The 27,770-nt window shown below is 44.7% G+C and overlaps 3 protein-coding genes across 4 annotated transcripts in view; 2 read left to right on the top strand and 1 right to left on the bottom strand.

Moving 5' to 3' along the window:
- Positions 1-1,370: 1,370 nt before the first annotated feature.
- LOC118512716 (UDP-glucose 4-epimerase-like) lies at positions 1,371-5,340 on the top strand. The gene is made up of 4 exons (XM_036057555.1): positions 1,371-1,593; positions 3,817-4,642; positions 4,716-4,908; positions 4,980-5,340. Exons 2-4 carry the CDS (start codon positions 3,833-3,835, stop codon positions 5,051-5,053), a joined length of 1,077 nt encoding a protein of 358 aa, XP_035913448.1. The 5' UTR covers positions 1,371-1,593; positions 3,817-3,832; the 3' UTR covers positions 5,054-5,340.
- LOC118512717 (N(6)-adenine-specific methyltransferase METTL4) lies at positions 5,072-6,376 on the bottom strand. The gene is made up of 4 exons (XM_036057556.1): positions 6,358-6,376; positions 6,143-6,260; positions 5,390-6,083; positions 5,072-5,298 (listed from the first exon to the last, which is right to left on the bottom strand). The coding sequence occupies exons 3-4, from the start codon at positions 5,907-5,909 to the stop codon at positions 5,117-5,119; spliced, it is 702 nt and encodes a 233-aa protein (XP_035913449.1). The 5' UTR covers positions 5,910-6,083; positions 6,143-6,260; positions 6,358-6,376; the 3' UTR covers positions 5,072-5,116.
- A 367-nt stretch (positions 6,377-6,743) lies between these two features.
- The window catches only part of LOC118512714 (phospholipid phosphatase 2-like), a 39,961-nt gene continuing 18,934 nt past the window's right edge, over positions 6,744-27,770 (top strand). Inside the window, exon 1 of one of the 2 annotated variants that reach the window (XM_036057554.1) lies at positions 6,744-7,059. In XM_036057554.1, the coding sequence (XP_035913447.1) occupies positions 6,999-7,059 (61 nt within the window). In that variant the 5' untranslated portion in view covers positions 6,744-6,998. Of the gene's footprint in view, positions 7,060-16,881; positions 18,923-27,770 lie in introns of those variants that run through there. The other variant, XM_036057553.1, reaches the window with a different exon arrangement.

Below are 27,770 nucleotides of genomic sequence, written 5' to 3'. Positions count from 1 at the left end.
AGCTTTCTTAATAGGTGAGGTCCTTCGAACGACAGCATCACTTAAACAAAAATATTCCTTTAGATTAAATTTAGACAGCGAATCTCCTTCTCATACCAGGGATTTTTGGGTGAAGTCTATTCGAAGACACGGTCCAGTCGCAGGATAAATTATCCTTAGGCAATCCGCTCCTTAGAATGATAAATCATCTTTCAGGAATATCAGGCTTCTTTTGACGATCGTCCTCGGCGACCACCAACCGTTAAACCCAACACTGTGTAGCACGCATGTCGCAGTCATGGCTCACGCAAGCAAATCCGTCTGACAGAACCGTTTAATGTGGTCATCGCACTTCGTAATAGCGTCATTGAGGTAGCGCCGACTCGCCAGGGAAGTTCTGATTTGTGCCGCAAGTAATCAACGTGATAGTGGGCGCCTGGGGCAAAAACTATTTTAAAATATGATAAACAACCCCGGGGTCAGATTTCGACGAAGCTTCGCTTAAAAATTCATATATGAATATGACAAAAATTATTCCAAGCCGTAATTAAATAATATGATTACAGGATGATCGTACTGTTTTGCCCAACACTGTACCTTCGAACAGACCAACAAAAAAATCCCCCAGAAAAAAGTGATGGCTAAAAAATGGGAAAAAGATAGCATGAAACGGCATGGAACAAACATATTAAAAGCATGTGGTGTGCCAATTTATCTGAATGCGTTCGGTTTGTGGCGGCTGATACGAGAGGAACAGCAGCCACATGGAATGTTGTGTCGACCGACATATTTTTGTCGCTTGTTTCCTATCTGATGCGACTGTTCGGAGTACTATTTAAAGCTGAATTTATCTTTTCCACCTCCAATTATCGAAATAATGCTGTTTACTCTGCGCTTATTGTTGAAGCGCTTTAAAAGCAAACGAAATTACACTTAATTTGTTCGCAATCACCGAAGGTCATCGGGATGTAATGGGCCAACATATATGATTCACCGCACAGCGATCGGTGTTGTGTCTGCTGTATGACGAGCAGCAGATTCCCCACTCCACGTGCGGCATCACCACGCAATGTTCTTCGAAATCGTAGCACGATCAAACGCTGCTTAGAAAGACTCTACCGGACCTAGCGGTACCGCCCGGGAGGAAGTCAAGCGGCATTCTCGCGGGCAAATGCTCACGATGCCACGACACGGATCGCGCGGCGAAAGAATGGAAGATTTGTGCGATAGCGAAAGCGGGTAGCTCGGCCCCACCAAAAACCCACCCCCCTTAACCGAACCGCAGCCGAAAAGGGCTCGCTACGCTAAGGGAGAGTAGCAGAGACCGATTGAAATGAATGTGTAGTTGTGTGTACCTGATGTATGGCAGTGTGCGGCGGGTTGTAGATGCGGCGGTCTCTAACAACTTGGCTGGCAAAAAACCTGTTGGGTCTTCTTCATTCAGCGCTCAGCCAACGGCCACGTCGGTTGTGCGTCAGTCGTGTCGGGTTCGCCTACTTCAGCCACCGGTGCCAGTGTGTCGCGGCCTCGCGGAAGACGAAGTTAGATATATTGCTGCTGCTCTTTCTTCTGACGCCTGCCTGTTTTCACGTGCGTGTGTGTGTAGGGAAAACGGTACGATTTTCACCTCAAACAAATCAATCATTAGGTTCCAAACTTCTGATAAAGTGCATTAGCGGCCGGTGTGTCGGTGTTTCGTGTGTGTGGTTTTTATCGTAAAACAAAAATCAAACGGACCGCAAGCAAGTAACAAGCATGCAATCATGTACAACACATTTCAATCAAGTTCTACCCTCGCTGGGAATGCTTTTGCGCTGTTGCGCTTCGAAAGATCGCATAACTGTCGGTGATCTGTCTGGTCGACCCACAAAAGACGCTTCCTCCATCCCGGTGGTCTGCAATGGTAAAGAGATGCAGATCCATCTCGAAAACAATAATAATGTGGAACGGGGTCCGATAACGGTGCTTCGAGGGGTGAAGCGTTGATGAACAAAAAAAAACAACCCCCCGCTAACGCAACAACCGCGACGTCCAACGGCGCAACAACAACCTGTTCTTGGCGATATATTCCTTCCACTCCCTGTGTGTGTTCCCTTCGTTGCCTCCTGCACATTGGAGGGTTCCACTTGCATTGTGAAATAGTTCTGAACGAGGGAACACCATCCTGTGCCCTAGTGTCGATTCAGTATTCTTCTCACGATCGTGATTCCAAGCAGAAAGAAGAAACGTCCAATGATCGCTGCAGTGATCACCAGTCTGACAACGTGGCATTCTGTGAAGAATGATGGGTGACCTTGAAGACGGTGACAAACGAGGACACAAGGGGCTTTGGTTCGGGAAATTGAAAAATCTTGTACCGTAGTGACGATATCTGTAACCGTCGACACACATCACGGTAACACTTACGTAAAAAAGCAACCCCGTCGTTGACGCGGTTTATCGTGGTGCACGCCTGACCTAAAATCTTAAATGTCACACCGAAAAGCGGTGTGTTTGGTTAAAAAATCTCTTTTCACATAAAGAGTCACATTGGAACGGTTTCTCGAGCTAATTTAATTGATTATCACTATGGCAAAACGAGCGCTCTTTGTCCAATGAAGGAATCCACTTAATGGGTCCCAATGGATGACTATTAGATGGAACACATCACATGACCGATCGCTTTGTGCACGGTAAGCTAATGAGTCAGCTACACGAAGGTCGCTCCATCTGGTCGCACGCACCAGTCGCCAGACCTTCAATGCATTTCTCGCCAAGCTTTAACCTTGACTTTGAGCACCGTAAGGGCACTGCACGCTGTGAGTTCCATCACTTCCATCGATGGCAAGAATTTTCATCCTCAACGTCTGGCCAGCGCCAGCGTGCTCGTTCACTCGTCTTACGCAATCGACCACGTCCGGTCGGCTGTCCGAGCAGACGGCAGCGTACGCAGCACGCAACGGAAATCAGTAACAAGTTCATTGACAACCAGGTTCACTGGACGAGATGCGAGCATCCGACGCTCAAAACCTGCTTTTTTCATGCTTATGCTTCTCCGGGCTACACGGAACGTTATGTTTGTGATGGTGATTAGTACTGCGGTTCAGGATTACGTCAGATGCTCAGATGCTTAGCCGAAAGAGTTTAATTTTATAGATCAAGATTCGTAGTCAAGAAAAACTTGAAGATGGTTCCATGACGGTTTGAGGTCATTGTGCGAGGGAAACATAAAAAAACATTGGCTGGAATGTTAAGCAAGTCAATGATATAGTTGAATTGTAGGCCTTTTTATAATTGTTTCCTCGAGCGTTGCTTCATTTTTCATTGACGGATCCACTTCCACCTGTTGAATGGGGGTTTGCCTTTAGCTTCAACCACCTGTTAGAAGTGTATTGAGCAATATTTACAATATCTACTCAATTCCAGAGAGATATCCAGAGGAAAAAGTCTAGAGAAGGACTAATTCCGGTCATTCGACAGTGTTGAGTGTCATTAAAATGCATCAGAAACGGGTTTGAAGAAACCCAAGATTGGCTGATGTCATTATCGCTGCAAAACATTTCTAGCCAGCTATGAACACGTTGTCGATCGAAGCGATTTCCAACGGGCTTTACAATTTATAAGTAAGAAAATGGGACTTTATCTTCAGCAAAAAAAAGCCCAATTCCCCTTCCTCAATTATTCCGTAATCTTTCTTTTAGCTTATAAAGACAACAAATTAAAGATGAACATGAAAACATAAGATGACTCACCTGATTCTTGTACAGAGACAACGAATTCGAATGTTTTCTAGCTGTTTGTAGAATCTTTGTTGTTCATAATTTGTTTGTTCTCTCTCTCTCTATTACTCATTTCTAGCTCCACTATCATCGACATGACGGGTGAACAGAAGGGCACGGTTCTGGTAACCGGTGGTGCCGGCTACATCGGTTCCCACACGGTCGTATCACTGCTCGAGGCCGGGTACGGTGTGGTGGCGCTGGACAACTTCACCAATTCCGTCAACTCCGCCAAGAATGAATCGGTCGCGCTGAAGCGCGTCGAAGAGATCACCGGCAAGAAGGTACACTTTTACCGTTGCGATCTGCTCGACAAGGATGCGGTCGACCGCATCTTCAAGGCACACCGTATCGATTCGGTTATTCACTTTGCCGCGCTGAAAGCGGTCGGTGAATCGATGACCAATCCGTTGCTGTACTACAAGAACAATATGATCGGCATGATCAACCTGCTCGAGGTCATGGACAGTCTCGGTATCTACAAGATGGTCTTCTCGAGCTCCTGCACGGTGTACGGCGAACCGGAACGACTGCCAATTACCGAGGAAAATCCGACCGGCAACGTGACGAACGTGTACGGGCGCACGAAGTACTTTATCGAGGAGATGCTGAAGGATGCGGTGAGTGCCGACCCGAAGTGGAACATTATCGCGCTGCGCTACTTCAATCCGGTTGGTGCACACAAATCCGGTCGCATCGGGGAGGACCCGACGAAGCAGTTTACCAACCTGATGCCGTACATTAGCCAGGTGGCGATCGGCAAGAAGGATGTGTTGACCATCTTCGGGAATGACTATGACACGCCGGATGGGACGGGTGTGCGGGATTATGTGCACGTCATGGATTTAGCCACCGGGCATGTGGCGGCGTTGCACAAGCTGGACAAAGAACACCTCGGCTTAAAGGTACGGTGTGACGCGAGCGGGTGCTAGAAGAAAAATGAATTGAGTTTAGATTGCTGGTTTTTTCCCGTTGTAGATGTACAATCTCGGTACTGGGAAAGGAATTTCCGTAATGGAGCTCATACAAACCTTCGAACGGGTGAACAAGGTCAAGATTCCGTACGTTATTCAGGAGCGACGCGCCGGCGACATATCGTCCATGTACGCTAACGCGACACTTGCCGAACGAGAGCTCGGATGGAAAGCGGTCCACAGCGTCGATGAGATGTGTAAGTAGAAAGGTGTACGGTTCCTACAGCCCATCCGCTAACCACCGTCCTCTTCGTTGCCCCGTTTGCAGGTGAAGACTTTTGGCGATGGCAAACCATGAACCCGAACGGTTACAAAACGGAGCAAGCTAATGGTCATCATTAGCGCAACACGTGCTGCTGCAGCTGCTGCTGATTGGTGCTGCTATGATTCACAGTTTTATCATATTTATTCAAATGCAACGCGTCCGCCTGTCTTCCCGTCTTCGTCTTCCATGGCCAGTTCGTACAGGCGCTTGTTTTGCAATTTTAACACTTCCATTCCGTACGAGGTGCAGCGGGGATAGAGGCTGCGTGCGAATAGTTCTAAGCAGGTAGCTTCCGGTGGTAAATATTTCGATGTGAATAAATCTGAAATGGATGCCGTCGAAGTGATCGATACAATGTGAACAATTGGGTAGTTGAAATTATTTTTAATCGCTTCTATCGCTTAGCAACTTACCGTAAAGTGGCGGTTTGTGTGAGTGGATTGCACTGGGCACTGAGTAGAGGAACCGTTCGCGAGGAATGCTTTTCGCCATGGTTGAACCGGCCGGTAACCCAATGAAGAGCCGCTCGTACGGTTGTTTTTGCTGTGGTTCGTTAAATTTGCAAACCGGTTGGCCCGCCGAGGTTACCTTTACCCAGTACCAGCAAGCCACCAGTTCGACTCCCCATTTGGGGAAAAAATCCCTCAACACCGCATCGATGTGGGACGGTGCATTGGTACACCAGACAACCACCAGAGTGTTTTTGTGCAAGTGTCTTTCGAGCGGGATCGCTTTTATGTCGGCGTTTGTTAACATCCGGTAGCCTGCCTTACTGTTTGCCGCTTTCACGCGTCTAATGTATTTGTTCCACCACGGTGGATCGAGAACGATCATGTCGAACGTTTCATCGGGCTGGATGTACTCGGTAAATCGATCGATGGAAGAGTTTATGAAAGATACGCGTGGCGGTATCAGGAAACTTTCACCGTTCATTTCGGTAACGATCGTACAGTCGGTAGTGTTCTGGCCCCGAAAACATTGCTCGCCATCGTAATTGGAAGAGCTGTTGAATTGATCCACAAATTCAAGAGCTTTCTTATTGCTGGTGCATGTAGGTTTGGGATTGCTTTCCAGCTTGCATTGAATCGATGAATGGTTTTCTAAAATCTAGTGAAAGGTCTTGCATGAGAAACGATTTTATAAGGTAATTAGCTATAAAATCTCACCCTTTGAGTGGTTTCGTCGAAGGCACCGATTGTTTTCACGCGTTTTCGTTTTCTACCACCATAATTTTCGTCCTTCTCTTCTTTACGATCGTAAGGAACGTTTATGTTGAAAAGCACGCTATTGAAACAGACTTGTTTTATTGTTTCGTTTGCAAAATTATTACTATAGATCTTTTCCACGCTTTTGGCATGGTTTAGAAGAAACGCTTGTTCACCTATTTCTATCCAACTTGCCATTTATGCGCTGGTTTTTAAATTAAGTACACTTTTGTATAGGAAAAGCGGCTCCCGCGTATAATAGAAGATAAACAAATCGTACGTAAACAAACGGTGTCCGATTTTCAAGACGTTTGACAAATTGTTTAGATTGTCCGATCGAATACTTAACTGTCTCAAAACGTGATCAATTTGAAAAATTTCTGGTAAAAAAATTAGAATAACTGTCCAACAACAGTTACGATTTTTTATTGAGCGAATTGAATATTTTGAAAAGAAATAAAGCGATAAGAACAAATGGGAATAAAAGAAAAACAGTTTTAATTTAAATCTTTTCCCATTTTCCAACTGCTCTGAGCACCCCTGCGCCTCGATCTGTCAAATGATCAGTGCGCGTGTGTTGGTGAACGAAATTTTCGCGTATTTCGCGAGCCAAATCAAAACGATTAGAGTTTAGTGCGGCGATTACGCAAAGTAAATGGTGAAATAAATATTTATTCCTCCTCTCGGTGTCGTTTGCTGTTCAATCGATAAGTTCCTTTCTACATCGCTTGTTGTTGACAGTGTTTCGGTTGTACATTCCCCCGTGATACCCTTCCAGCCGGTGCAAGTGCAATAACAACGTGTTGTGTTTGTTTGAATGCAGTTCAAAATGCAACAGACAACTAAAATAAAGCTTGCACGACGATCTTTCTATGCAGGTAAGGACGATGACGAGTTGCTACCTAGCTGGTGAATCAAAAAAGTGATTCAAAATAAATGTGTTTCCATCCGTAAGCATGACTTGCTGCATGAGTGCGCTCTTTTGATATCGATTCCATGTTTGCTATCGCGATAAGTTCCGCTAGCAACCTGTGAAAAAAGGTGACATTTTCTTATCGTAACTTGGACCAAGATTCAAATCTGTCGGCACGTGTTTGCAACATAATGCACAGTGCGTTGAATGTACCAATTTTCTTTCGCTTGAAAAAGATCTATGATGCTTCTATTGTCTTAAGCGTTGTTCTTGGTGTGAGTGTGAGGGTTCGTTTTCGGGGCGAATGACCGGTTTTTTAAACCAAAATAAAAAAAAAACATCCCCCAATCGGTGAAAGCATAAAGATGATGTTATTAACCTCGATTGGGCCGTGGTGATCGCGGATCGTCATACCAAAACGCCACCATTAGAAATCAGCCGGCCGCAAAGAATCACTCTACAGGTGGACAGAAATCAGTTCACTAACATTACCACCGCCCAAAGCAAATGGGCGAGAAGAAATCCATTAAGATCGTTTCGTTCAGATGCTTGTACGCTTGTGGTGGTTGGCCGGGCAATTAGGGTGGCCTTCAATTGGCGCTATAGCGCACGCGGTTCTTTTTTCGTTTATTCATATCGCCCACCGCTTCTGTCCCGTTGTGCGCTAACATTGAACTGGAAAACGAATGAACCGCATCATAATTGAATGATAATTTTTGGCAAAAAAAAAGATACACGGTGTATTACTTAAGGATGCAACGCTAACAGGTGTTTGTTGGCCAAGCTATGCGTTCTAAGTCATGCACCATTCGAGTAATTATGTTGAATTGCTCATTCGGCTTGTGAAGCTAATTTGACCGGAACTAACCCACGATGCAAAAAACGGTTTCATATTTACACACTCGCTCGCAGAGGATCATTTAAAACACGATTTAGTTCTGCTTCACACTGCCGCGGCAAAGTTTGATGATCTTTTATGTTGATGTTTTCTTAGCCAAATTAGCCATTTTTTTCTAATCTTGTTGGAAATCTTTCTTTTCAATTGTAAAAAAAACATAAGTGTCTTTAATGCTAATATTTTAAATAAGCAATACGCCCAGGCCTACAAACAGAACACAAAATAGAACAAACAAAAAACACAAAATAAGAAACAAAAAAGAAAGATTCGATAAAGAAAACTGGAAACTATAAAACAACATGATGCAAGCACATGTGGGAACAAAAGTTAATCGGGGCGATTTGTTGGTCTATGCGACAGCGGCGCCGATATCGCGAAAAACTTATTAAAATGAGTATTGGTCATGATAGAGTTGTTTTTTAATGAAAGACTTAAACTATTTGAAAACGTACTACCCCATGCAGTAAATTTGCTATACTTTGCTTTAATAAAATAAAATTTAATAGCAGGGGTTCAACTCATAGAACTGTCGTAAAATATTTATTAAATTTTTAAAATAAATTTTAATAAAAACCATTGCATATTTAAATCTGAAAACGTTTAAATCTTGTTTAAAGCATTTACCTTTTTTTTTTGAGCAAGATTTACTAAAAAAACATCAATCACTCACAATTGTTTTTGTGGCCTTTTATTTCATAGTTCTATGAGATTTCTATGCAAATTTTATACGCCTTCACCGAACACCCCAAAACGATCGTACATCATCCGCCACAATCGCTTCGGAAGGGCGTTTAAAAAACAATACCCACTATCGTCTACCATCGGCAAACAGAGAACATTCCAAGCCTAGTGTCGTAGCGTAGGGGAAATAAATTGATGTACTTTATCGGCCACATTAAGCGGCGTGCGTATCGTGTTATGTTGGTGGAGTGGTTTCATTGGTTTTGGGTGTTTAACGATGGTTTGTCATCTTCACCTATTAGCATCATAAATGGACATATGAGATATGTATCGCGTCGATAGCTGACCCCAGGCGTAGCCCAGCAGGCGGCCACCGAACCGAACGGAAACATTAAACCTCGCAGCGCTTATGTAGCATAGCACGCATACTTTGTGATGCTCTCCTGCTGGTAAAGCTTCCCCACTGGAGAAGCACTGGAAACAGGAAACGATATCACTTTTCCTGTGATGAACACAAGATTGGGGAATCTTGTAGCGGAATCGCCTTAGGAAAGGAAACTCCAGATTTCGATCTCGATCGTACCGTCGAACGTGAAGTCGACCATTGAACCCGGTGCATTAATGCATTCAATCAATGCATCAAGTCCGCGAACGAGAGTCCTGTTTGCCATTCATCTTACTTGATCGGTAATGGCTTTTTGATACAATAACGATTGCCGTTGTCTGGTTTCTCGAGTTACTCGAAGCCGCTTGAGATACGATGGTGAAGAGATTCACCACCACTAGCCACCAATCGGCAGCAAGAGTACAAGTAGCAAGATAAACCATCCGCCTAACAAGAGGCAGGCTGGCCCCATCTGCAACCCAGCGCTACCAGCAACAATTCAATTATCTAATCCATTTCCTTTCCTTCGAGTGTGTTGCTTTTTGGAGTGCGCAACAATTATGCTCACAAACTCCCCTTCCTGCTGCGTGTTTTTTTTCTAATAGCTTGCGCCATTAGAATGATGTTCCCCACCCTGTTGGGTGTGTTCGTCTCCCTATCGCCCTAGGAACACATTAAAGAGTGCACTTCACTCTACTAGTGCATCATTGATTAATTCAATAATTTACAAGCTCAGTTTTGCTCACTCCAGATGAAACACGATGCAATCGAAACCCAGCTCGAGCCGTGATCGCTACTGGCCGGAGAGCGTAAAGTGCATGGCATGGCTGGCTGGTGAGAGATGAAACGTTCCGCCACATAATCGATGCACTTGCCACTTGCCACTGCTAATGTAGCTGTTTTGCTTCGAGACGTTTTATCGATAACGAAATGGAGCGGCTATAATTTTACCACCGGTTATTTATGTGCAATAAGTTATTTAAAGAGTAAAAAAAAGAATCACACATGTAGGATTTGCCCACCTTATTTGAAACGCTTGAAGTTTATTTCTACAGTCCTTGACATACTTGTAGGAGCACTTGTTTTTAAAGAATAAAAAAAAGCTTGGAATGAACGATAAAAATAATGTTCTAGTAAGTTGTAAAGATAGTCTGAGAATTGGAATACGTGCCTTGGAGCAGGCCCATTGGCCTGTAATAGTCAAAGAGGGCTTGTACGGGCGTGGTAGAGGCGACAACGGCGCCGGTCTTCATAAGGCAGGACCGGGGTTCAAACCTCATTCGGACCGTTCTCCCGTAGTGAGGCCTGACTATTCTACTACGTCCAAATATCCAACTATCGTTGAGTCTAGTAAGCCAGAATTGGCAGGCATGACCTTATTATAAGAGGTCGTTAGGCCAAGAAAAGCTCGAGAGAGTCAAAGGGGTCTAGTCCAAACGGCTAAGTCTAGGTTGCCTAGTCAATAGTCCAAGGGGCGTAGTCCCTAGTCCAAGGGACCTAGTCAAAGGTTTCTGCTCCAAGGGGCCAGTTCCATGGGTCCTGTTCCAAAGGACCTAGTCCGATGGGTCTGCTCGATGAAGCCTAGTCCGATAGGCCTGCTCGATGGGGCATAGTTCAAGGGCCATAATCCAAGGGACCTAGTAAAAAAAGGTCTAACGAGACTGTTCCAAGGGGACTAGTCCAAGAGATCTAGTCTAAGGGGAGACCTGCTTCGATAGGTCTGCTTGATGAAGCTTCGTCCAAAGGCCCAAATCCAAGCGGCGTAGTTGAAGGGACTTAGTCCATGGGGCCAAGTCCAAGGGTCCTAATCCAAGGGATCTAGTCCTAGGGGCATAGTCAAAGGCCCACTTTCATCTAGTCCAAGAGGACTGCTCCATCGAGCCTGCTCCAAGGGGCCTAGTCCGATGAGCCTGCTCCATGCGGCCTAGTCCTAATGCCCAAATCCAAGAGGGCTAATCCAGTGGGCCTAATCCAAGGGAACTGCTCTAAGAGGCCTAGTCCGAAAAGCCTGCTCGATGGGGCCTAGTCCGATAGGGGCCTGTTTGATGATCACCAAGTCCAAGGGGCTACTCTAAAGGCCCAAATCCAAGGTTCCGAATCTGTGTGGCCTGTTCCAAGGGAGCTAGTAGGTGCTCTCAGAGCCATTAACTTTTTGACGTAAAATTGTAACTTCTACTCCAAATGAAGCGTAAACGTTTTGAGTATACGTTTCTTGTAGCCCCGGCTTTACATCTTTAAGGTCCAGGATCTAAACTACCCACACATTTGTTATATTTGTTTGTTTATTGGCATCAAATCAATTTGTTTTATTTTAATTAGTATTGCAATCAACTATCAACTTACACACACACTCGTCAAACCTAACCGTAACTCTAACTCGTACGCTTCGTTTTCGATTTCGTCCTTGATCAAACCACCGTTGCGGTTGCGAGCGGTCTAGATCCTCCCGCTGCAGTGAGTCGCCGGCTCACCACATAGAACAACAAAACCACGACCCTATTGATTGACAATATACTGGGCCCGTTCTGTGGCTTTTTGCTTGCATGTTTGCATGCTCGTAATCAATAACCTCGTCTGCGCGAGTGTTACGAAACGAGCTTACGCAGTATGGGCGAGAACGGCCGCGGCTACTGAAATTACTGGCGCGCTTCTTTAGCGCTCCGAGAGAAGAGTGCCGCCGTTAAGCAATCGAATCGCTTTCGAACGGAAAGGTTAGAATGATTCATTACGAGCGTTGTAAGTAGGGTTCTACTGTATAGTTTGTTTGTTGTAAGTGGGTAGCACAGTTGAACAAATTTTTACTCACAACACACACAGACCGCAGCGCTATCACGATTAATGGGTGTTCCTTTACGATCGCTGATCAGATGCTTTTAGCGGTTCGGTTCGATGCATTAAGGGTACAAGAGTAATCTTTCTATGTTTCTGTTCGATTTGACTTATTAATCATGTGATTGATTTTAATTGCCTACGACCGTTTATAGTACTTCGCGATTTCTTTCGTTATCCTTTTTCACCATAGATATGTCTTTTAAACAGAAGACTCCAAATGCAGTTCTAATATTAACACTAACAAAACGACATCCCCATCTTCATGTACGGTGTCCAAACGTCTGTTACAATTTATTGAACTGTAACGAAAGTAAGGACTACGCTCAAAACGATGTTAGACGCACTCTCGTGCTTCATGACATGTTCTGCTTTCATGTACAGTACAGCTGTCCACAGCAAGTCATCGTCTGGGTTTGCTTCCTTTCTTAATTTCCCTACACGTTCCATCTACCAAAGAAACGGTGAAGGTCAGGCTCGGGATGAGTTTATTTTAATCGCATGAAAAATGACATGGTCACCGTTTACCAGCTTACCGTTTACCAGGGTAGGACACATTGCGACTGGAATGTCAGTCCGAGGGTTAGAAGTCAAGCCACTCGACTAGACCCTTATTATTCCATTACGACGTTGGGCGTTTAATTGGACCGTTGGCAGCCAACATCACCCGACCTCACGGAGGTCGCCCCAACCACTCTCATCCCTTCGCACGCTAGTAGACTCCGGAGATCGTAATCGAGATCTTCCAGTGAAAATCTCCAGTGAAAGAACGATCCGTGAAGAAAAGGTCTATGGCCGTCGACCAGCAATGGGGCGGCAGTAGCAATTTGTTTAGCGTGTCGTCGCAAGAGCCAACAAAATAAAACATTACCAAAGAAAAAAAGCGAACCACATTTCTTGCCGACCCAAGACCGCAAGATAAGCATCAGGAAAAAGGAGGGGGGCAGCCTTCTTGGCAAAGAAGACTCTACGGTTTTTTTTTGAGTTTTTGGTTCCATCTTCCGATGGTCCGTTTGGTAACAATCTGAAGGGTTTTTAGTTTCGGTTGTTAGCCTTCGCTACGGGTGCGATGGTTTTGATTATTTCATTTCAACTGCTCAAATTTATTGCCCCCGTTGATGAGTACACGACAAATTCGCTGAACAGGCAGCGAACTTCATGTTTTGTCAGTCATGGGAGTGTTTTTGTTGTACGCTACCTGTAGGCGGGACCCCAAGAACACAAGGAAGAAAACTGATGTGATGTTCCCTTGTTTTCTTTCGTTGTACTGGTCTCGTTGTTTTGTGTAGCATTTAATTTCCATTTTTTACATTGCTACGTCAGTGGGGATGTTCACCGTACGCGTCTGGTGTTAATAAGATGGCATTATTAATGGGGAAAAGTTGTAACCGTACTGTTAACCCACTCGCTAACAGCTGGTTGTCTTGTATAATTAATGTTTTATCATAAATGGTTGCTTATGGACACCCTTTTACATCTGTCGGTAACCTCGTGTTCTTACCTCGTTATGCATTTATTAAGAGCCCATCGTCATTATTATCTTCTTTCTTTCTCTATATTTATGTTTTTATTGGTTCATCTTATAAAATTAGAAGAAATCTTTATTTATTAATTCTTGCTTCTTGTTCTATTTTTTTTGTTCTGTTCTCGTCTTGTTTCTCTGCAATATAGTTACTGTTCTCCGGTTTTATTTTATGTGCTATTTTATTATCCTTTTTTATTGTTTTGTTTTGCTTTTTCTTCATAATTTAAAGTTAATAAATACTTCTTTTGTTTGATTTAGTTTTGCCATGCCTAATTATCTTTTAATCCACTGATTTATGGATCGACTATAAAAAAAACTTACCTTTCTATTTACTATACTCTGCGCAATGCCATTTTTATGACCACCCTACCATATATTCCAATGAAAATGCCATGCTGTGGGTGTATCGCATTACAGCACCGGTTCTGTTCTCGCTTACTTATAATACTAATTGCGACACCGTTTTACGACGCAATGCACATCCTTTCTGCTTTCAACAGATGTGGTGTTTTTCCTTCCACCCGGTGGCCCTCTCCTATTAGACCGATTTTACGAGTTTGAATTCTCGATCGCTCGAACCGGTGCCGCGTAAGTTTAATCGCTGCAGGCGAGGCGTTGAGGACGAAATAATAGATGGCCGGTGTCAGTTTCGATTAAACCGGTAGCGGCGTGCGCACGGTGGCCGGGTGCTGCCATGGTACGCAAGTGTCCGTCCGATGGCAATTTCCACCTCCCCGAGTGTAAACCGTGTGTGGATCGATCCGGAAACGATCACCCTGCCCGGTTTAATGGGCCACTAAAGTTGAGAGTGTGAATCGAGAGGACATTTCTCATGTCCAACCACTGGGAGCAGCAGCTTCGCCGGGGCACAGCTGGAAGTGATTGTGAGCCGGCGTGGAAGATGACACTGAAACTGCAAAATGAATGCATTTGTAGATCACGTCTGTGGGGATGACGGTGATCGCGCTATGCAAGTGTCGGTTGCAATTTGCTGTATTGATTAATTTTAGTTTTTATTATTTTATCCTCGTTGCCGGCGTAAGATGCATTCCGATGGTGCCATGTGTCCAAACTTGTTGTGTTGTTTAGCGTCGGATGATGCTGATTATTATACGAATGGATTTTATTATCCGAAAACATTCGAGCGTACCGGAATGAAACTATTCTTCGTTTATTATTAAACATCGTAAGCTGCTCTTTCCGATCCGAATGCCGTCCGTTCGATTCATTGCCTTCGATCATATTTCGAGGCAGATTATCCGATGCGGTTCAACGTGGTTATTATGCCGCGGGGAGAAGAGTATTCTGCCGTAAATCAACCTTCAACGAGTGACGATAGGGATGTTGGACTGTTTTTTTACTTCCCTTCGTTCACTCTTATAATTTGTTGATGATTTTAGGCCTTACTTAGCTTGATCCACGCCTTCTTATGGTTCATATACGTTAAGATCGAAAAAAACAGAGATTCAAACAGCTCACCAAAGCGAGGACGTATGTAATGACATTCTTTGTGATGCTTTGCTTTTCTTATTTCGCCCATTTTCCTCCTATTTTTCTCTGTGTGAAAAGGGGAAGCAGAAAAGACGGTGTGCATCATCGTTCAAGGTGTGTTCGGAGACGATCTCCGGCACAAACCCTCCATGGGAAAGTCAGTGAAACGTTACGCGCAATAATGGATCAACAATAAATGATCTCTTTTTCGAAAAGATGATTTGTTTTCCTTTTCTTTTTCTTTCGGTACATTCTCTCTTTCGTACTCTGTCAACTTCATGGCTGGTGATAATCGCGTAGGTCAAAGGTAAGCTCAGGTAGCTGCAAAAAACCCCTCAAGGAATCTATTATACCTGTAGCATCCTTACGCGGTAGGAACAGCGCCAAGATCAAACGGGCTGGTTTTGGCAAGAGTTCGGTGAGAGGTACGTTTCTCGTAGGCACATGAAAATGCTCTCTCACTCTGTTGTTTAGCCCCGAGATGTCCGATAGTGCACGGTCATCATCTTTATCTGAATATGGCACGCCAGACGACTAGCAAGATCACTCTGTTAGCTGATAAATATTTATCCTATGCCACCATATTTACCTTTCCAACTAGATTAGATCAACTAATTTACGGTACGACTTGACACTGTCACTGCAGGATCAGGTAGAATTGCGGTGGCAAGATACGAGGAACTATGTTACTTCTTTGCGCTAGAATGAATAACTGGCTTTAAAATTAAAAAGAACTAAACATTTTACTAGAAGAATTTCATTTAAAGTATAAAAAATGTGATTGAATGCCCTTAATCAATTTGTTTGAAAACACCTTCAGAATATGTAAGAGTTAAGGAAACTAAATTGTTTGAAATCCCCCATTCATCCTAGCAAACTTTTTTAACATAAGTTAAAATAAAATAAAAATAATACATCGTTGTTAAGGTTGGTAAATGCCATACTGCTCCTAGTCACAACACTTGCGTACATTTTTCACTCATGAATGGCACGGCACTCGCGCACGCAGTGAGTGGCAGAAGCTGAATAAAAATGATTCATATGCAGCTGAGTGCGCAGGCATGTCAAATCTTATGCTGTGTTCAGCGCATTTGATCATACGTCCATGCTCGTCTAGCTGGAAAAGTGATGAGATCATACAAGAAATAAGGGTTGAAACAGCATAAATACTATCTTGAAATTTTATTAGATGATAGTGTTTCTTTTTTAATCTGACAACGATTTCAAAAAATCTTTTTCTTTTTCCTTTGCACTACAATCTCGAGTGGCTCGGCCTACCATTTCTGGCTTATTGTTAATTGTTTTTCCCCGTAGTTGGATAGTCAGTCCCGTGTACAGGAAGGCGGTACGGATGGGATATGAACCCCGGTCCTGCCGTGTGAAGACCGGCACCGTAATCAGCTCGCCTCGAGTTAAAAAATAGTAAAAAACAATTTATAAATTTATTTTTTGATTCTTAGAAGAAAGGGTCTTTCTGTATTAGATATGATTTTTGCTACTATCCGTGAATATTTTGTATTTGTTTTGGAAGATTTTAACAAATGTTTTTTAAAACGATGTGCTTTTTTTGAAGAAGTCATTAAAAAAAGTAAAGAAGTAATGGCTCAATGTTGCTAACGCAGGTTTTTTTTATTTTCATTTTTTATTCAATGAACCTTATTACGTTTTCTGTGTTTCCTCTAGTTTTGAAAAATGTTCTTGCAGTTAACATAGTCAACGTTTTATCGTTCCTACATATTATTATCAAAATGGTGAGCATCATTTGTGCTTCTGCTGTAATTAATGTAGAATTAAATATTTTTATTTTTTCTAAACTTTCAATCCAAACTCCTATGCGCATTATTATTTGCAATTCCTCAACACGCTCCAGTCAGACGCGGCCACTCGCACTGCCTCATTGCATGTTTGACAGCACTGGATTTTTAATCAGCACCGGTCCGTCGCTAGAAAATGAGTGGCCCCGGCCGATTCATTCCTTCGTTCATTCTCGTGCGTGAAGTCTAGCGGGAAGCACGTGTGCAGCGCGCGCTCGCAAATCGTTCGAAAATAAAAAAAAGACGCGCCCAACCGCGATCCTTCGGCGCCCGTCTCGAGGACTCGAGTGTTTTGATACATTGTTTATTACGGTCGGTTCACCGTCGCAACGGGTAGCATTAAAACTTAATGTTGATTTGAAAGATTGGCCCGATCGTTCGATCGATCGCGCTCAGTACACGGCCGGCTAGTGTTTTGGTCCGTTGTGCGGAAATCGAACGGTGTACGGTGGTGTGTTTTTATTTTGATTTCGTTCTCAATCTATCAGTACGGCTTGTTGTGTGCGTGTGTGTGATTTTAGTTCGAAAATTCGAATCATACGGCAAACGTGCAGGGAGGAATCGTGAGTGAGCCAAGCGTCAACGGAGCGGGTGACGGGGCCGCTGTAGATTACGGAGCAGTGATTAACGTAATTTAAACTCATTTTATGGTCATCATACACGTAGTACGTACGGTGCGGCATGACGGTCCAGGAGTGTGTAGCAAACTGCGCAATCTTCAAAACCAAACCGGAAAGGAATTAGGAAAATAAAAGCAAACGTGAACCAAGCGATCGTACCCGGTTTTGACGATAGTTTAAACCTTCCCGCTGCCGCTAGTGATTGGCCAAATAAAGCCTTACTAATCGGAGTACGATCGCGTAAAACAACCAGATCATCCAAGTCAAGGCAGCCGCAGCCGAACGCAAGAGATAAGTTATTTCGGCGCCTTAAATTGGACCCCGGGAAACATTTTGTTAATTAATTACTGCCAGCGTCCAGCGCGTTGTTCTGATCGACAATTGGGGCACATGCGGCAAGCCGTGGATCGGCAGTGTGGCGGAGGAAATAAAACTTAAAAGCCAACCCCCAAATCGGCGCAACTGCCAAATGGACGGTTGAATATGCCGCCATAAAGACGCAGTGAAACAACGAAATCATGCTGCAACGATTTAAATTGATTTGAATGCTGCTAGTGAGAGAAGTTCCCCAAACCAAGCGCACTAAACTGGAGCGTGGAGGACGGATTGTATTTAATACCTAATTTCCGTTAATCTTGCAATTGCTGCAACGGCTAATATAGTTAGCCCCCGGCCAATTGGTTGTTCCGGTATGCGAATTGTTTACTGCGGCCTGGAATCACTTTTGACAATTGTGACAGCAGACGAGTGGCCTAGTCGCCGCGCCAGGCAGATTACGCCTAGTCAGTGAGTGAGATTAGTTTGTGCCCTCAGTATCATTGCCCCCTATCCCGGTGAGCAATCAAAACACACACACACACGGAACCCGGGGAATGAACGTTTATTGGCACAATCACAACAGATGCCCTCGCGCGTTTCGCAGCCTCCCGTCGAACCGAGTGGATGCGTTGGAAAGTTGACAACTGTCAATTTTAAATGCGACGTTGTCGTCCCCCATTGTGTAGTAGTAGGCTGTGCAGGTTGTTTGAAAAGTGCGCTGCCAAAACGGGAAGTGGTTGATTGTGCAGGATCGTTCTCACTGCGCCCCGTGTCAGTTAAGTGTGCTTAGTGCGTCGTATGTTCGATAGAACCGCAAAATGCAGCCAATGTGACATGATAAGGAATATTTCCAATAGTGCTCAACGATACCTGCTGCATAGTAGTAGGCTGCCGAATCTGTGAGCAAGCGAGAGAAAAAGAGTCTGGTACAGAAGAAGAAGAAAAACGAAAGGATCTAGTAGACAGATGCTGCGACCGTATCTGCGCAAACTGTCAAATCTTCGTGTCACCCGGGCTAATCAGAAGGCGCAATGTGCTGTTAAAAAATCCAGCTCGGAGTGAATCTAGAGTAATAAAAAACCTTCTCAATTAAGACTAATTTCCTAACGCAACAAACACACCCGTTCAAGTGTAAGTGGAATCCCCCTGGCCGTGTGCATCAAGTGCCTCCCGAAAATGGCGGACGTCGAATCGCAGAAGATATGTGTCAAGGCAAAGTCCAAGATCACCTTTCCCCGGGCAGTTGACACGTTGATACTGGTGCTAGGTAAATGTTCATCTTTCTAAACAGTGTGCCCTCTCTCTCTAGCTCTCTTACCTTTACACGTAGTTCCGAACGGGGTTATCGATACGGAGGAGTGTGTTTACCTTTCTTCGCTACCTCGATCGGTATCTCGTGCGTCCAGGGGCAAGTAGTTCAAGCTGTCATCGATTACTCGATCGGCGATAAGGACCACATGTGCTTACGGACACGCCGTCGCACCTTCGAGCAAAATAAAGACCAAGCATGGAAAAACGAACTGTCAAAACGGTGTGAGTCGAGGTTTGATCTCCTCCCATACCGAGCGGGGCACAGTAAACGGAGCGTTAAAAAACGCGGGAAAATCGGCTGCTACCGGTATGGGCATCTAATCGACTTTATTTTAGCCTACAACAATTAGTCAACCATGCAAATTTAATAAAGTTTGCGCATGTTGTGATTGAGCGCAATCGTGGAGAAATACATTAAAATGATAAGGTCTCTCTTCTGGTTAGTAATCAAATGGGAACTGAATATTGGTGAGCTAATGGTTCCACTTTCTGCTGGATGTAGTGCACATCTCCTGAAATATTGACTTAAAATTTTGTCTGAATAGCAAAATTGAAAAACGAACCGCTTAATTCCTTAACCATTACCTTGTAGAAACCTAAGTTATACAAAAACTGGAACCAGGGTCCTTACACTGTCTATGCGCTAATGCTATTATCTAAGGTCCAAATAATTACGTTTGCTACCCCGCACTATAAATAGCTCAGTTAAAAAGACCTGTATTAATAATACTTTTTCCCGATTAAGAGACATTCACGTCAACTCCAAAATCCAACGCAAAACCGCCCCAGTTGACGCACAGAACATTCAGGAGATTCAATGCAAGAGAAAAAAAAGTATAATCTTATCAATGGCACGCTTTTTTTATGTAACTGTTTTTCTCTTTTTACATAAGATTGTTGGGTCTTCCGAAAAATACAGCATCATATGTGTCGCAGTGTGAATCACAGTGTTCGGATCATCGATGGGATTATACCATTCGCTCCTGATCTTTCGTTCTCTATCCGGCTCCTCGGCCGGTTACAACAGTGATTGTTTCGTGCACTGTTCCGAACAAATGTAACGGGTTCAATAAATTTTTGGATCCAAACCGCCGGCTCTTGACAGCTTGCTGTCAGCAGGCTCATTTGTAAAGCGATTTCATCCATCTTCTCCGATCCGATATGGATGCAGTCCGGGACAAAAGGGGGGTGAACGATTTGTTTCTTTCAGCATGATGCAACTCCATTTTCGATTGATATGTGAAAAATTGAAAAACTGAACTTCAGTAAGAACTTTTGAAAGCAGTCGTCTCTTTTCCAGTATCATATCAAGCATATCCAACCAGCAAGAGAGAGAGACGGGCATTAGTTTCGTAACAGTCGGACGACTTCTATTCTATTTTTTTCGGCCGCACTAAGACAACGCGACACACCAGACGACTATCGCACGCGCGCATAATGTCTGTTACGCGTCGACTTACCCCGTGGTGGTTGTTGTCGGTCGTGATACTTCACGTAGTCTTATGTCCGCTTATCACCGCCGTCCAAGTCTGTGGAACGTTACGTTCTGTCCTCGCCGTCGCTGGTCCGCCGGTATTATCTGATAGTGTCTTTTCCCTCGCTGGTTTTTTGATGGATGATACGCGCGTGTTTTCGTGGATGAGATACGTTCATGACCGGGTTGTGCGAAAACGTACGCAATTTTATTATTCAACCAGCGTTCTTTTCTGGCGTAAATAATTAAGACGAAAAAAAAAGCTTCCACGTCGGCGCGGGTACATGTAGTTGCTAATTTTTATGACATTCAATCGTTAAATTGTGCGATCTTCTTTCACCACTGCGTGCCTGTTGATTCGTCCAAGATCTGTGTCGGTCGAAAACAATGTGTTCAATTTTTACGATACCGATCACGAGGAGTTTTTTTTTGTGTGTTTCCTTTCAGGCACCGTTTTACTGCTGTGCTGTCGTAAAGTGTTTGTTCCCTTTTTGACCAAATTTGTTAGCCAAAATGTTTATCGAAGTCTTCTGAGTTTTTTTTCTTCTGTGCGCCACTATATCATCATCATTCGCGACGGAAGTCAACGAGAGTGCCAGAAACTTGGGACAGTCGAAGCCTAGGGCGAAGCCCCTCGAGTGTCTCCGTTTGACGTATTGGCATTTTATTGTGTCCGCTTTTTTCTCTCCCTGCAGTGCTAAATCTTCACCGGCAACACCGATTCTCTCGCAAGACTTCAACTCCTCGCGAATCCTCCGAAGCTGCTGTTGCCGAAATCGGGATGCTGCCATTGTTTGCCTTTACGACCGATCCCGGAAGGGTTTCAGGGGGATATTTTGGGTCCAGCTTTTTTCAGGGTTTTCTGAAGTCACCTAGCAGGGAAGCCTTTTGCCTTGCTTCTCAATTTTATTGCTAAATGATTTTGACCCTTTGGGCAGATAATCGAGACAGACGAATACAACAGCAAAACGCCGATCGATCGATTGTGATTGGGAAGAAGTCATGTTCGGTTACATCGTTATTCTCCCTTAAAGCCTGATTTTATTTCCCTGCCGTATTTTACCTACGCCAATTCAAATGGTGTTTCTACGTGTGTGCTTTTGTTTATGACGCACCATAACCTTACGGGACGACCGCCGTCTATCTCGAATCGGTGGGTTTATTCTTTCCCTTCCGAAAACTATCATCTTCCCGCAGGAAGGAAGATCACTTTTCGGAGGGTTGAGCTGGTTTTTTTTGTTATAAAATCTTGCCTTTTTTCGGTACAGATTTTTTATTTCACATTTTAACTGCCCGCCGGTTGCTTGCTTTTGTGGTGTCCGACCGTAGGGTCGACTATTTTTATTTTCTTCCCAAACATCCCGGCGGTCAGGTTCGGTTCCGTTTTGCAACTTTATGAGTTTATGAGCTTGAAATCTATGTATGCTACCGATGCATGCCCGTTTCGCCGTATTAATCAAAGTCCCGGTAGTGCGGTGTGGTCTCAGCTCAGCCCATAAACGTTTAGATCATATTTTATAACTTCTGGGGGATGTGAGATCTCCCCCCGGTTTGCGCTACCTTGCCGGATCGTGTGGCCAAAGGAGGCTGAAGTTTTTCTTCCCTACTTTTCATGGGAAACTGTGGTGAACGATTGAATTTGGTGGATTGAAATGGACACGGTTCAAAACTGAAGATGATTTCATGCCACTAAAGTTAAACAGATACGACCGTCTGCTATCGTCATTTCGGTCAAGATTAATCGCTGCCCCTCGCCTGTCTTACTGCTGGCGGTGCAGTGGCGTTGCAAATGTCCGGCAACACCCTTCCAAGATGCAGATGGTCAGGAGGAAGTTGGTGAAGATGGTGAGCACACTGCTAGAGGCATCATTTGTATGTTGTCGATGACTATCTATGCTAATCCTTCTGCGCGTCGTCTTTGGCAAGACAAAACACGCTGCTCTGTGGCACCGAAACGCCCACCGACTTTTAATCGGTCATTTATATTTCTCACTTCCCTCAAACCCGTACGTGCGTACAGTTTTGCACCATTTCCCCGCCAACTGTTGCAGAAAATCGCCAGGCTTCGCCAGCGGACAAACAAACGTATACATATTATCAAATATCGCATTTAAGTTTAGCTCCAGCAGAGCGACGGTTTTGCAACACTTCGCTTTAATGCTACGCGATTTATCTCGCCAGATCTGGCTGGTTTTAATGCCCGCTAGAAGTCACAATACACTAGTCGGTGTTGGATTTACTTCAAACAACGTCAACAGCGATGCTATCAAGATGAATGGTTAGTCGACGCCCACATTTGGCACCTTGTTGGATGATTTGGGCGCCATAGCCACCTGAGCGCGTACTTGCTTCGACCGTGCACGGAATTGGCGCAAAACCCCGGTTCGGCTTACCTAATTGTTTTGCGGCTAGACGCACTAAAACAGTGGAATGAATTCATCGGCCATACGCGCAAGTGGTGCTGAAGCGTGAAGGTTTTTATCTACGGGTTTGTTGTTTCATTTGCAACCCACCCGCCGGTTAGGAAATGAATGAACTGCCTTGGTCTTTGTGTAGGAGCTTGTGGGGATATGGGACTGTGTTAGTTTTTTTTGTTTGGCTAAACCCTTGAGGCTTGAGGATGTTGGCTAAATGATCCGTTGTGAAAGGCAAAGAGCACCATTCAAAAGGCTCTTCTTCTTCGAGGTATCTTCAGGTAATTCTTTTAGAATATGTGACTCATTCCGCCCTGTCATGTCAAATCAATAATGACTTATTGAAGAAAGAATTTAATGTATTAGATACAATACTTAACGATCTCCAAGTGAGGGCCATTCAAAGTAGAATTGAGATGTGAAGCTCCTGCCAAAGACTCATATCAGACAGCTTGGGTTTTCAAAATGAAAAAAATCCCGTCACCGGATATGGCTCCTTAGATGACTTGGCATCTTTGCAATCTCTGTACAGACCTTAAATTTCGCAAATGACTTTGCATCTTTCCACCGTATATATCGTTAAACAATCCACCCCTACCGAAGGGTTCACAGGCAGAACAGAACAAAACCAGTGACAGTCGCTGCTTGTTCTTTTCAACAATTTGCCTGTGTTTTTGTTTACACTCACAGAGTTCTTACGCAAAAATGGGTTTACGTTTCTTTTCCGTCAAAACAATCGCGAGGATCGTGGAAACGTAAGCGCTAGATGGTGTAGCAGTGCTCAACCGGTCACCCCCCGCGGTAGCCAACTACATCATCAACCAACCACCCAGGTTGACAGTCAGAGTAGGAGGTTTGCTATGTCAACAAGTGCGCAGGGTCCACTTCAAGGTTTCGCCGGCGACAATACCGTCCATCGTGAGTGCAACAAACGAACGCAAAACGGGTGCAACTGTGTGACGTACTGTAACCTGACCGCGGTGGGGTTTCGCGGATTTGGTACGATCGTCGGCGATACTCTGCGCTCTGAGCTCACTGTAACCGGATCGCTTGACTGGGAAACTGTTGTCCGTCGCGGGGTGGAAATCGCAGCACAGCAAATCGTAGCACAGGCAAACAAGCCATCCCAACCCGGCGACTGTGAAAATAAAGCTCACCAACGCACAACGATTTGCAGATCGTCGATTCTATGCAGCGGTCCCTTTCATCTTTTTTCGCCCTCGTTCGTCCCCCCACCCCCCGCTTTCGGTCAAGTCGAGGTGAAGAAACTCGATCGATCGAGCTAGCCAACGTCGGACCTAACCACTCAGAACGCTAATGATGCGTTACGGGTGCGTTTGTCATTAGGATTTTTTCTTTTTTCACATTTTGCACTACCAATGTATTTCTCGGCCCGGCGACCGCTAGACCGGAGGATACAAATGGTCGTACCGTGGCCCTTATCAGTGCTGTCCGGTTCACAGTGTATTGCGCTGGGGTTTTGCTGCAATGCAATCATGATTTGTGTGGCGAGGGAAATAAGGTCTATCCCTTATAAGCCGCTGCACCCTTAGCCGCACCGTGGAATAGATGCATGCCTGTCTGGTGGAAAAATCTGATTTATGTCGCTTTACAGTCACGACGCCCGGCCCAACATTAGGATGCAGCGACACTTGCACTGCAAAGGCTTTTTCTTTCTTTCCTTTGCCCAGCGTTGGAAGAAAAATGGCCGTACCGCGTCTTCTGCGCAAGATGAAATGTAACGCCTTTTTCCCCCTGCCCTGGTGCCGAAGAGTGACTGCGAAAAAATTGGTTCCGGTTGTTTTCGTATGCATGTATGCGAAGTATAGCGAATGTGTTTATTTCCCTTTTCACTTGCAATTTGCTACAGCTGCATGGTCTGCATCGTGGTGCATTGTTAGGCGTAGCTAACCGTAGCTAGAAAGCTTGAATGACTGTTCGTGCGGTGACTAATTCCGGGGCCATTCATTGAGCAGCTTACCGGTTGCTTGCTTTGTTTCCTGAATTGAAGTTGTGATATTGGATTTTTTTTTCTATGAATAGGTTTACTTCTAAAATCAAATAATGGTTTTCTCTGCACTTTGAAGAAGCTTTCCATTCATATGAAAAATTAATAGAATTTTAAATTGCAGACAGCAGAGTAAAATTACTTCAACAAATCGATTCAATCCCACATTAGCATTTTAAGCGACTCAACCCACCTATGGCTCAGCTATAAAACATAAACATCGTTTCTAAATTATGTTCTTTTATGATCGCATAATCGATGATTTAAAACCTCTTGTGCTTAATAAAACTCATCCAAGCATTATGAGCACTAGCAGCCATGCATACATGGGACACCATCGAATACGAACCTTTCCTTGGCAGCTGATGTTCGATCATAAAACCGTACACCCTTTACTGTCCTCTAATCGGTTTTTTTTTTGTTCGGTTGATATCGAACAGTGCTTGATAAGACTTCTTTTGAATGTACCAGTTTTAGACCATCCAGATGATCCATCCATCACTCGTAAATCGGAATGGGGAAATCAATTGAGTCGAAACCGGGGAAACAACAACTCGTTCGGAGACATTTACCCGGTGATTAGTGTGATGGGTTTTCTATGTTTCCGATGTAACCAATGGCTAAACGAAATCCCTTTCTAAAAGCCCAAACTCCCTCGGCGCCGATGCATCCCAGACGCGCGTCTTGAATGCACACGTCTTGCAGCCATACCGGACGCCTCCGGAACAGTGGCGGGGGAACGTTTTGTGGTTTTTGGTTTTGCCGGAAACTTTTACCGCTGTGTCACGTTGTTCTTCGGAACACCCATAACACGGTACGGCACACTCATTAGTGTGAAGACTGTAGCGGCCGGGTAAAGACCCCTCCGTCAAATCGCCGCCCAGGGTTAGGAGCTATGCAAGGTCGTAAAACAGAAAAGGGGTTTTACTTTGCGCGCTACCAAATCTTTTATTTCTCGTTTCTGTTCCGTGCAGTTTCTGTCTGGTAAACACTGGCAACAGCCAGGCAAGTTGGCTGAAAATGGGAAGAAAACACTCAGGGACACCCAAAACAAATGATAGACGTGTCAGCAATTCATCAATCAAGGCATAGGGCGAAGTGTTGTGTAGCGGCGACGGCGCGCGGATCGGCCGAGAGGAGATGCACATTGCCACGTAATTATTGTTGAGTTGCCGGCTGGCTGGTACACCATGTGCACCATGGAGGTGAAACGCATTCCACGTGCGCAGATCTTGGGAAGACATGGGGATGATGCACCGGCGACTACATGCACCAGGAATTCCTGGAACAACGAAGTAGAAAGAGTGTGCGTGTGTGTGTGTAGCTGCTGCATGCCACAGCTCTCCGAAGCGGGAGCAACGCATCCGCATAAGTACATCGGAACCCGGTTAACACGATGTGGCCATCTGGGACTAGGGTTGGAATTTGTGTTCCTTTCCTATTACAGAGACAGAGAGAGAGAGCGAGGACATGGGCACCGACTTGATCCATTGTTGGCGACGGTTATTGGCTGTGTATCCTGCTAATTGGCTTGTTTGTCATTGTACTGTGGAGGATGCATGCTCAGCACGGTTCCTCATGTCTCCATGCACTCTATTTGATTGAAAAATGTTTTCCAATGAAGACTTGAGTCATGACTTGTATTTGATAATTATTTCATCTCAGGAACCAAACCACTCAAAATATTGATCTAAAATAATATTGAAAGTATTTATCTAACGACAGGAAATCCCAATAAACAACAGAATAAGGTAAAGATCCACTGCCCGAAATGTGAGTTATGTGAGAGCTATCGCTTCTCCATCGTGCACGACAAATAAGGCATGTGTCAAGCAAAGAAAGGGGCATGTGTTCTGACGCGCATTTCAAAAAAAGAGGGGAAGCCACATCGGAACAAGCGTGTGCGCGCGCGTGAGCACACCCGGGTGACATGCACCGTTGCATCTCGTCGAGGATCGTGCGAGAAAAACGAGTTCGTTTCGACTGTTTTTTTTCTTTTTTTCGTTGCTGCAAAGAAGTGTGTGCGCCTAGACGGTACCGATGCAAATGGGCCAAGAAACCACCAAGAATGGTTCTTCTTCCGGCGCACAGCCGGGCTCTCGGAGTGAACAAACAAATAGAAATGTTTGATTTGTTTTGTATACTTCCCAACCCGTTCGTGTTCTCTGTTGCCGTGCTGTTATGCACCTCATCCTAAGGGAAGCGAACATGTGTGCGCGCTATGTGTCTGTCTCGCTCTTGTTTGAATAGTTTAGCATCCAAGCCGATCATCAGGCTTGGTTCGCTTTTACTACATCCTCGGAATAATCGGAGACGTTGTTAAAGATGTTCACTTCACGCTTCCCCTGAGCCAAGGATGCGGACAATCGCGGTGGCAAATGTTATTGCCGCTGATGGGAATTGTCGATGCGCTGCTTTATGATGATTCAGTCACAGATGCAGCGATGCAGTCCATCGAGGAATTCATCTTCCACCGGTGCTGCCACTATATCCTATGCACATCGTGCGATGACGCTCGTGATGTGTCTGTTGTCGTGAGTAAGACAACGATTCCTGACCTCGTAAGCCTTACTTCCCCCCAGAGGAAGTTTTCTTATCTTCATCTACCAACAGAAACCCCCCCGATCTTACCTGTTACGCATGGGCGAGAGGATTGTGTTTCATCGCGGTGGATAAGGAGCATTTTTTGTTTCTGCCTTCTTTTTTTTCTATCAACGAATGAATCACATGCTGGGGGCATTCCGACCGCAGCCGTGTGTGGCTTTGCAGCTAAAATTACAATCTTACAGAAGTTGCGCGGTACGCGTGTCTCGGGGACCGCGATGACAGCGCCGAGATGTTGTGTGGATCAGCGATGGCGTAGATTTGTTCGTTGGAAATCAAAGTTGAGGATGAAACCGGTTATTGT

The sequence above is a fragment of the Anopheles stephensi genome, chromosome 3, assembly GCF_013141755.1.
Source record: "Anopheles stephensi strain Indian chromosome 3, UCI_ANSTEP_V1.0, whole genome shotgun sequence".
In the NCBI taxonomy this organism is placed as follows: domain Eukaryota; kingdom Metazoa; phylum Arthropoda; class Insecta; order Diptera; family Culicidae; genus Anopheles; species Anopheles stephensi.
This window is presented reverse-complemented; position numbering and strand designations above follow the sequence as displayed.

What these genes read in the sequence shown, in the direction of transcription:
- LOC118512716 (XM_036057555.1), top strand. Translation starts at nt 3,833, where the DNA reads ATGACGGGTGAACAGAAGGGCACGGTTCTGGTAACCGGTGGTGCCGGC. An exon ending in AAGAACACCTCGGCTTAAAG is followed by an intron (nt 4,643 to 4,715) that starts GTACGGTGTGAC and finishes TTCCCGTTGTAG; the next exon opens with ATGTACAATCTCGGTACTGG. An exon ending in CCACAGCGTCGATGAGATGT is followed by an intron (nt 4,909 to 4,979) that starts GTAAGTAGAAAG and finishes CCCCGTTTGCAG; the next exon opens with GTGAAGACTTTTGGCGATGG.
- LOC118512717 (XM_036057556.1), bottom strand. Translation starts at nt 5,909, where the DNA reads ATGAACGGTGAAAGTTTCCTGATACCGCCACGCGTATCTTTCATAAAC. An exon ending in ACACAAACCGCCACTTTACG is followed by an intron (nt 5,299 to 5,389) that starts GTAAGTTGCTAA and finishes CATCCATTTCAG; the next exon opens with ATTTATTCACATCGAAATAT.